Raw genomic sequence first — 11,111 nt, 5'->3', positions numbered from 1 at the left:
TTATTCTGATTCAGGGTGTTCCTGACTGATCCATTTATATATCTAACAATGTTATGTATCCAAACTTACAAATATATTTCCAATATTATATGACAATGGCAATAAAGACTTCAATGTATAAAACGCATGGAAATTTAAAATGTGATAGCCAAAAACTCTAAATCGCATAGAGATGTGCTCTTGATTTGTCTATACAGTTTGTACATACATTCTGCTGTATTATAATTTTACTTATAGCCAGCATTTAATTACAAATACTGTTCTTTCATTCATTTCTCGTCATCCATAATGTAAAAAACATGGCGTATTGTAGCACATAATACTATATATGATCTGTACATTTATTATTTGTGTCCTTTTTATACTTCATACCTGTAATATTATTGTGTTAATTGCATACAAATATGTATTATAAAGACATGTAACCAATTTAAATTATCCAAAAGTTATATGAATTATAGTTGTAAATGTAAAATACTCTTGTACCTATAGATTGTTGTAGGATAGATAAAACATTTGGAATTCAAAATAAATGTGCTAAATTAAACATAAACAAGACAAATAGATGTTGTAGATTCATTGCTTGGAGTTTGCACAGAAAATGTTTTCCTAATAGAACTCAGCAAACACAAAAATGTTTTTAAAACATTAACGCTATATAAACTCGCTTTTGGTACAAATGTTTTTAAAGTTTTGACAACATTTAAATGTCGGGTAGTAAAGGTAATAAAAAATTTTTAAGTTTTTCATATTAAATGAAAAAACACTACAACATTTTTAAAATGTTGTAAAAATGTTATTGCATAATATTTTTAGCAAACAGTTTTGAAAAATATTTTAACAACACTTAGTAACATTATGTTAAAATGTTTGGCATTAAGCTTTTAAAAATGCTTTCCGAACGTTATTGAAACCTTTTAATACTCTTTATATAATCGGACATATCTGTAAAAAAATGTTTGCTGGGAGTATGGCTATTTGAAAATAGCAGTTCAATTAAGTGTCAAGTCATAACCATAGTAGTCTAGTGAACCTCTCAGACTTCGATGAGTGCCCAGTACAGCACCAGGCCCCTGGTATGTGCTGCATGTTTTCAAAAGTAGAGTCTTAGCCTAGGAACTGATTTTTGTCACCAAAACAGGGTCTTCACTGCTGAAACTTTTCCATATTTTGCAAGATCAGTAGTAGTAAGCATAACAATTATGTCATCCACACCCTGATCAGCAGTAGATAGCATAGCAAGTATGTTATCCACACCCTGATCAGCAGTAGATAGCATACTAAGTATGTCATCCACACCTGATTAGCAGTAGACTAGATAGCATACCAAGTATGTCATCCATGTCCTGATCAGCAGTAGATAGCATACCAAGTATGTCACCAAAATACCAAAATGGCGGCCATTTTGAAATTCATTATGGCTGTCAAATCATTCCATCTGAATACCACAATAAAAATATTCATTACTACATCCAGTAATGTACATCTGACCAAGCTTGTCCCAGTGGAACCAACAATACGGAGTGAAAAATGGATGAAATATGGGTATTTTTTAATTAAATTTTTTTTTTATCAGCAGTATATAGCATACCAAGTATGTCATCTATACCCTGATCAGCAGTAGGTAGCATATCAAGTATGTCATCCACACCATGATCAGCAGTAGAAAGCATACCAAGTATGTCATCTATACCCTGATCAGCAGTAGATAGCATACCAAGTATGTCATCCACACCCTGATCAGCAGAATATAGCATACCAAGTATGTCATCCACACCCTGATCAGCAGTAGATAGCATACCAAGTATGTCATCCACACCCTGATCAGCAGTAGATAGCACAACCAAGTATATCATCTAGACCCCGATCAGCAGCAGATAGCATACCAAGTATTTCATTCACAACCTGATCAGCAGCAGATAGCATACCAAGTATGTCATCTATACACTGATCAGCAGTAGATAGCATACCAAGTATGTCATCCACACCCTGATCAGCAGTAGATAGCATACCAAGTATGTCATCCACACCCTGATCAGCAGTAGATAGCACAACCAAGTATATCATCTAGACCCCGATCAGCAGCAGATAGCATACCAAGTATGTCATCCACACCCTGATCAGCAGAATATAGCATACCAAGTATGTCATCCACACCCTGATCAGCAGTAGATAGCATACCAAGTATGTCATCCACACCCTGATCAGCAGTACATAGCATACCAAGTATGTCATCCACACCCTGATCAGCAGTAGATAGCATACCAAGTATGTCATCCACACCCTGATCAGCAGTACATAGCATACCAAGTATGTCATCCACACCCTGATCAGCAGTAGATAGCATACCAAGTATGTCATCCACACCCTGATCAGCAGTACATAGCATACCAAGTATGTCATCCACACCCCGATCAGCAGTAGATAGCATACCAAGTATGTCATCCACACCCTGATCAGCATTAGATAGCATACCAAGTATGTCATCCACACCCTGATCAGCAGTACATAGCATACCAAGTATGTCATCCACACCCTGATCAGCAGTACATAGCATAACCAAGTATGTCATCTAGACCCCGATCAGCAGTAGATAGCATACCAAGTATTTCATCCACACCCCGATCAGCAGCAGATAGCATACCAAGTATGTCATCCACACCCTGATCAGCAGTAGATAGTATAACCAAGTATGTCATCTAGACCCCGATCAGCAGTAGATAGCATACCAAGTATTTCATCCACACCCCGATCAGCAGTACATAGCATACCAAGTATTTCATTTACAACCTGATTAGCAGTCAGTATAATAAACATTTTGCATTTTATACCTGCAATTATTGTGAATACAAATCAAAGTAAAAACCTCCCGTTCTCAATTAGGTGGAGCTTAAAAGCTATACTGAAAATAAACTCCAATTTATGCCACTCTCTTCTGTCATCTTTTGGAATAGAGAGTAGCATAACATCACCAGATGTTTGTTGTGACTGCTTGATAATATCCATGGCACTGTACATAGCAATAGCTACAAAAATTGACCAGAATGATATCAATCATCTATTGAAATCATGAAACTCGTTGCTGAAGGAGATGATATTATTAATAGCCTATAGCACATTACATCATATTCAATATATCATATCATGACTATAATAGTCTTTGTGATGCTCTTGGCGAGATATCACAAGACAATTCTCGAAATAAAATATATTGATTTTATTCAGCTATGTTATAAGGCCAGCCGATTACGAGCTGAGTTTGACAATTTACTTTAACCATGTTAACTTCCACGGCAACTTCAAATATGTCAATTTAATTTTTTGTTCAGATTTACTTCAACGCGAACGTCTGATTGGTTACTGCACCAACAGCATCTTGTCGCTTAAACTTGTGACATGTGTATCAAATGGGCGATCAAAAGAATGTGTAAGGGACCCGGCGCATCCCTTTTGTTTGGTCAAGTGGGTTATTGGTGGCAATTCAAGACAAAAAAGACTCTAGCTTAGGCGCTTCGTTTGAATAAACATGAATGAACTCTCAAGGCAATGAAAAAGGGCGGGAAGGGACCTCAAGATAAATTATTAATGAAAAGGGCGGAAAATTATGGAAACTACCGGTATGTAACTACCAGCAGAGCCATTGCTCCACGTGGTGGGGGTAATTGGGGAATGTAACACCACTAATTCTTCAATATTAAAAAAAAAATGTTGAGAAAAATATTTTGATCCTAGCCCCTCCCTCGGGAAAATTGGCAAGAAAGGCCTAAAACGTAAAATATCACGGTGGCCAGCTTATAACAGGGGGAGGGTCAAGTATGAGGACACAATGTTCTACGGGGGAGCTGTCCTCCCACTAGCTACCATCACTGCACCTCCCTGTTCACTTCCAATGCCCTCCCTCTCCTCCTCCCTACCCCATTTCTTACCAGACGTTAGACACAACCAATGACATGTTCAATTTAAAAATATATGTACCTAAGAAGACCAGAAGTATGCTGTGCTGTTCGCTCCAGACTAAAAACAGGCCATTTACACGGGAACTTAATCCCTCCCGTTGAAGTTATTAAGAAACTTCATTTTGTACGTCATGTGCACACAAAAAGTATATACCAAGCTTGACGTTTGGAACAGAAAATCATTTTAACCTAATTCAATAAGTAAGTTTCGACAACATGGCGTGTTTTTTACGCAAACCAAATTAGATTTCCAATAATTTGTCTTTTAACTAGAAAATAGGTGATAAGGAAATATGGAAACTATTTAAAAATTGACATATATTTCACTCGACTTAAGTTAATGACAGTGGTTTTGGACAATCCTCTATAATCCTCTAGATGTTGAAGTTTGTGCTTTTGAACCGCATTTCGCAAACTCTCTGTTGTCCTTTAACAAGATATCTGCTTCTCTTCATGGTTGCATGGCTTTGCAAACAGCAACTGATACTTTGAAGAATGATTTCTGAGACCACTTTAAAAAGGGCGGATTTCACCCTTTTAATTTATAATCAAATAGCCTTAATAAGTCAACACTGAAACCTCATAATGTAATTTATCAACATCAGATTCATATATTTATTTTCTGTACAGCACAAAAAAGTATTTAAACGAGATCAGTATTTGCTTTTGATGAGTCTGAACTGCAGAAAATGCTAGACAGTCGTATCGGGACTTTCCACAAGAACAACTTGAATTTGGATTCATCAGCATTGTATGTTTATAGTACGATTTAGTATTTAGAAACTTTTAAGTTTCTAAATACTAAAATACTCCTGTTCTCACTAAGCTCCACAATGCTCCACTAAACCTGTTTCAAGTATAATTTTGTGCTTTATATATTAAAACTCTGGCAGAAAATCCCAATGACAACGGTCCACATTATTCTATCCGTAAGTTTATTATTTTTTGGATCGTTTTGAAATATATTGTAGCTTTGAATGTTATTTGGCATATGCACACAGTACATTTCAGTTCATTCCAGTCAAGTTCGGTTAAGTTCTTTAGTTCACATATAGGAAAGTGTTTGGTGATCTGCGTCCTGGATTAGAGACAACATCAGGGGTAGCATCAGCAGCCATCTGGGCCCAGACATCAGCTGGAGCCATATCTGGGTTAGACTGGAGGATGAGAGCAGCAGCACCTAATGGATTCGAACAAATAGATATAAAACAGTTAGCAAATTAAAAACAAAACAAAAACGTGTATCCAGGGTATCCAAGAAAACCAGTAGGAATACTTTTGGGAGAACTCTATTTTCACTTTGATTAGCATGGCAACATTATTTTTTACATTTTCAAAATGCTTGGAATTTATTCATATTATCTGCCAAGTCTCATATTTATTTACAAAATACTTTTGTCATCTGTGATTTGAAAACAATAATGCATTGTTAATTTTAGTTCATGTCCAACCCAAACATTAACAACATACGATTTCTGTCAAACTTAAACAAATGTAAAAATAATATTAGTCATAACCAGAAGGAGTAATATCTGCCAGGAAAGTTTGCTATCAATGTGAAGCCAAAATAAAATGTGTAAAATTTAAATTTAAATAAAATTGTAAAATGAAATAAAGAACATTCACTATCTTGACTCTTTCATTGTGGAACGCAATGGGGAATTATCATATTACGATAACAGTTTTTAAAATTTGCTATTTTATCACAAATACCAGCAAATTTAGCTGATTATAACTAAGTGTAAGTTGGAACATGTGTAAAATTTAAAAACAGGCACATAGCGTAGCCACCCAATAAAAACAAAATGTCGGGTTAAGTTTTAATAACATAAGTTTTAATAACATAAAGGTAAAAGTGTAATATAATTAAGTGTCCATTAATATATTTTGCAATAACATTTTGTTTTTAGTATTTTTTTCAAAAACGTTTAAAAAATCTTTTCATGATCTTTATATAGCCCGACAATTTTAATGTTATTAAAACGTTTTGATCAAAACCAAAGCGCATTTATAACATGTTATAACATTTTTAAAACATTTTTGTGTTTGCTGGGCAGCATGCCGCGCCGTCCACTGAATGGTGTAGGTTCCATTATATTCACTAGGAGAGGGGAATGGGACTGATAGTGAGGGAACACTATAACTCTACAGGGGGCATCGACTTACCAGAGACATGTGGGCAGGCCATGGAGGTTCCACTGATGGTGTTGGTTGCATCAGGTTCACCAATCCAAGCAGAAGTGATGTCTACACCTGGAGCAAAGATGTCTACACATTCACCATAGTTGGAGAAAGAAGCACGGACGTCACTGCTGTCAGTGGCACCAACGGTGATGGCCTGCATCAAAAATTAAAAAAATACTTATTTTCGGTAAATAGTATAGAAAATTACACATGTTAGTGCATTGTTATGCAAGATTATGATTTAATTACTTTTATCATGTTTATATTATTTTGCTCTAACTTGGTGATGAACTGTATTGTAAGTTAATAAGATCGGTGCATGTGTTTAGCGATTGCGACAGGCAGCAAACACCAGTTTTAAGCTTACTAAAATGATATGGCATGGGCATTTCTCCATTTTGGTAGTGTTTTGATTGACAATATGTTAAGGGTCTTGTTTTATTAGAGGAGCGTTTATTACAGTCAATACGGTATTCAGCCAATAATAGTAAAAACTGTTGACATTATGGGACATGAATTTTCTATTTTTTGTATGTTCAAATTTGCCCATTATTCCATAAGATAAGTATAATGGATTCAGTTTTTGATCTTACATTAGCAGCTCCGGCAGGAGAGTAGTTGCAAGCATTGGCATTGCTGTTACCAGCGGCAACAGATACGACAACTCCGGCATTGTGCATAGTATCGACGGCACGATCCATGGCAGATGAAGAGCCACCACCGAGGGACATAGAAGCAACAGCTGGACGTACACCATTGGTGGCTACCCAGTTCATTCCTATAGTACAAGAAGATACCGGTAACATACACGTTTCAAAACAATGAAAGCCAATACAGATACAAAGTTTTTAATTTGTCAAAACCAATAAGAAGAAACTTACTTTCTTGCTGACAGTTTCGTCAGTGAACCACTGACTTTTTTGAAGCGTTTGATGTTGATGTGATGATCCAACAGCTGATGATTTTGGTCCACTGTTGGAGACTGCTAGCAAGACTAACATCGCTACCGGAAGTGACATAACTTCCCACCAGTTATCAGCTGTTGGATCATCACAACAACATCAAGCTTCGAAAAAGTCAGTGGTTCACTGACGAAACTGTCAGCAAGAAAGTAAGTTTCTTCTTGTTAGTTTTGACAAATCAAAAACTTTTAGATTGTATAATAATCCCAAACCTGATTAACTTGTTTAAAAAAAAAAAGAAGTTTATATGCCTATAGCCAGATTATGTGCTGCTTTGTGATTGTTTCTAAAACCATTATGTATTTATAACTAAACGGAAACTTGCTTGATGCTTGAAAACTCGTAAAGGGCTATTTTGAGAAATATGCATTGAGCATACTAATGCACATTATCCTTGGGCTTTCAAATAATAGATTTTGTAAAAGCTCTTCAGAAGTTTTGGTCAAATAATGCAAGAAATATCTCACAATTTCAAGCTCTTTTGTGAATATCTGCAACTTAATCTCTAAACATACTATGCAACCCAAGTAGAGCTGTTAGTTGTACTTATTAAAGAACATCAAATTCCCCTTGCCTCTCCTATTCCAGGAGTAAACTTACCATCAACAACACCAGTGGTAGATCCAGATCCTAGACAGCTGAGTACACGGATACCATATGCCATACTGTTCTTGGCTACACCCCAGGTAGAGCCACTAGTGGTACCAGCGCAGTGAGTTCCATGTCCATTGCAGTCAACACCACCACCCTATAATATGAGATGTGATAAGAGCAACTGTTATGGTGAAATCCTTGCTAATGAAAATCCTCTTTCTAGTTCATATCACCACAAACTTGGTGTGCTACAAATGGTTTTCTTTACTGAATATCAAGACTCTCTTGGAGATCAAGACTCTCATCTTTTTTTTTTTTTTTTTTTTTCATTCAACCTTTCTAGTTCTGACTTTTGTTCTATCCTTCTATTATTCTATATTGGTATTGAACAAGTCCATATATGTAAAATTTAAAAAAAACCCAGAAAACAAAACAAAACAAAAAACTTAAGACCTGCAAAATTCTCTGTTGAAAGCTCCATGTAAGCTCATGTAAGTGGACGTCTTTTTACTAAATGTATCATATGAAATGCGATATACTTACAATTCCTCCAACAACATCATAGGCCATCTCGCAACGTCCACCAACACCACCAAAGTCAACATGGTCTGGGCTGACACCGGTATCAATGACGTATACATTCACGCCAGTACCATCATCTAGGTGATATAAGGATAACAACATTATTAGTTTCAAAACAACGCAGGCGCGTAAAAGAGTGCAAAAATCTGGCCATCATACAGAGAGCAAAGAGCATGCAATAGAAATTTCATTTTGGTGCTCCCAATATTACCTAAGAATATTTTTATAGGGAAACATCTCTCCTCGCTCCATTTGGTTAGCCCTTTTACACATAAACCTCCTAAAAACCATCCTTTCCCTTTATAAATTAATTTCTTCTCTGCAAACACTAACCATTGGACAGACAGTGTCTAAACCACCAAGGAAGAACAACCTAGGGTTGAAGTGGGCCCACCGTGGCTAAATAAAGTTGAAACTCAGGTCCAAGTTGCTATTTGATATTTTGCTGAAACTGCATTGGGCTATTACAGTTAAAATCCATACACCCCTAAGGAGGACATAACCTCAATCTTCCCGTAGGGAGTGTCAAGTTGAAATCTACACGTCCTGTGTGAGAGATTAAGGTAATGTCTTCCACTGGTGATGTGTGGATTTCGACTGGAATATAACATCTCTTTAACAAGATATCCTGATACCTGATCTGATTTCTTCTCCCATCCTCACATTGACCCCAATATCCCGACTTACTATCTGAAGCATAGACACCATCCAATGGGAGAGCTCTCTGATCTACACGGTCAAGACCCCAGGTAGCACCTTGTTGTACTCTCATCAAACCATCTTCTTCAACAAACAGAACATCTTTCAAGCCACGTACCTGTTTAGTGAAATAAAGAAGTGGTGTAAGTTTTTACAAGTTCAACTTTAAATCATTAAAAACTTTTGGTATAAAATTGAAACTAACAGAACAAGAGTTTGGTTAAAGAATTTTTCAAGATTTCTTTGGTATAATTTGAAATTAACAGTCAGCAGATAAAATACACTTTATTTTTTACATTACGTTTTTTCATTACTTTGCAGAAATAAAGTGTTACAAGTTTACAAGTTCAACTTTGTGTAAGTGTTGGGTTACCAAAAATCTTCGAAATAGCTCTGGTATAAAATTGAAACTAACAGTCGGCACATAAAATACACTTTATGTTTCAAACATACACTTTGAATCGCTGCCACAAAAGTATTAGAAAACTACATTACCTTCTCAAGAATTTCAGCATCCATGTCGACAGCCAGCATGTTGAAAGCTTTGAATTGTTTCTGGACACGGGCACGCACTGTGTTGAGACTGAAGGCAGCAGACTCCATGTTGGCACCATCCTAAAAAAATCATACAATAAAAACGCTAAGTTAAATTTCATAAATGTTCCTTTTCATTCGGATATGTATTATCAAAATACGAAGCTGAATTTGTTATCTAAACTTCTTATTTCTAATATGGCTGTATAATTACAGTTATCATTATACTTTCAAATAAGGAAGAGGCTTCCTCTCCTGACTCTGAACTTCATTTACTAACTCAATGATATAAGTACTTTCTATAAACCTCTTTATTAATTTACAGGGGGAAAATGATTATGTAGTGACAAGGGGAACAGAATGCACGGTAAGAGGTAGTGCAGTTATACTAAGTATCTTACCTTAAGAACAACGATGTATTTGCCTGGAATCCTTTCCTGAGCCTTTTGCAGTGGAGCAATGGCTGTGGCAGCAGCCACTAAGCAAGCTAAGATGAACACACGCATGGTTATAGATTCCTTGGTTTTTCTGAAACTGAAAAAGGAAAGAATCACGAGCACATTAATAAAACCAGTATAAGTTTGAAAATGAAAAAAAAAAAAAAAAAAAACAACAACAAAACAAACACAAAAAACATGTAAGTTAAGTTTTAATTTACTGAAGACAAATTTTAGGTTCCTAATTCAATTGCAAATTAAAACATAGCTGTAACTATATAATAGCTGTATGTCCATTGCTGCTATTGGTGGCTTGGTTGTACTTACCTCAAGAGCGGCAGAAGAGAAAGTGAATATTGGCGATTTTCCAAGGGTTTATATACTCTCTCCATCCCATGATAACTGGTCTTAATACCGGACATAGATAACATAAAGAAGATTATATTGATAACAAACACATGGCCTAGACATTATGTTATATGACATCAGGTATGTTTTCACTTTCAGCTATCCTTTTATATTTTTGTACGAAATTGCATCAAATATTGCACTGTTTATCAAAGTTGACATTTGATAAGGACAATATGATTGTTTCCGTTTATACAATAATATTATTCCAAATATTTCACACAATACAAAATGTTATCTCGAATTTCTTTTTAAAAAGGGATGTACCAGGATACACAATTCTAGATGTTAGACAACTGCTGTTTTCAGAGCCCCAGCCACCATGGCCACACATCACCATCCAAAATTAAGAGTCACCCCTCCCTGAAGACAGCCATGTGGTTTTAGGGTTGTCAAATCTGCTTCTATACCATTTTCCCTGATGTGGTAGTGAATGCGCAATTTATTTGGCAGCTTCAAATAACTAGCGTTCTCTCAAAGCGCTGGCAAGCCGCAAGCAGAAATGATACAGAGTACGGTATTGCTGTCCGCTACAGTACCTTGAATTCTGATTCTCACATTACTTTTAGCTACTTTGACAAAATACAGTGGTTCCGGAACCAGAAGGGGATGGGGCTGTGGGGCCGCCCCAATGATTTTGGTGGGGGCCCAAGTACGTTAGGACCCCAATAATTCAAGGTAAAATTTCTAATTTTAGGGCAAAATTCATAACTTAATCTACAATTTAAAAAAAATGTATGCATCCAAAATCTTCC

The 11,111-nt window shown here is 36.1% G+C and overlaps 1 protein-coding gene across 1 annotated transcript; it reads right to left on the bottom strand.

Moving 5' to 3' along the window:
- Positions 1-4,583: 4,583 nt before the first annotated feature.
- LOC140151839 (aqualysin-1-like) lies at positions 4,584-10,020 on the bottom strand. The gene is made up of 8 exons (XM_072174165.1): positions 9,913-10,020; positions 9,473-9,592; positions 8,966-9,095; positions 8,240-8,355; positions 7,703-7,850; positions 6,734-6,918; positions 6,123-6,294; positions 4,584-5,136 (listed from the first exon to the last, which is right to left on the bottom strand). The coding sequence occupies exons 1-8, from the start codon at positions 10,015-10,017 to the stop codon at positions 4,997-4,999; spliced, it is 1,116 nt and encodes a 371-aa protein (XP_072030266.1). The 5' UTR covers positions 10,018-10,020; the 3' UTR covers positions 4,584-4,996.
- Positions 10,021-11,111: the final 1,091 nt, after the last annotated feature.

This window comes from Amphiura filiformis, chromosome 5 (assembly GCF_039555335.1).
Source record: "Amphiura filiformis chromosome 5, Afil_fr2py, whole genome shotgun sequence".
Classification (NCBI taxonomy): domain Eukaryota; kingdom Metazoa; phylum Echinodermata; class Ophiuroidea; order Amphilepidida; family Amphiuridae; genus Amphiura; species Amphiura filiformis.
This window is presented reverse-complemented; position numbering and strand designations above follow the sequence as displayed.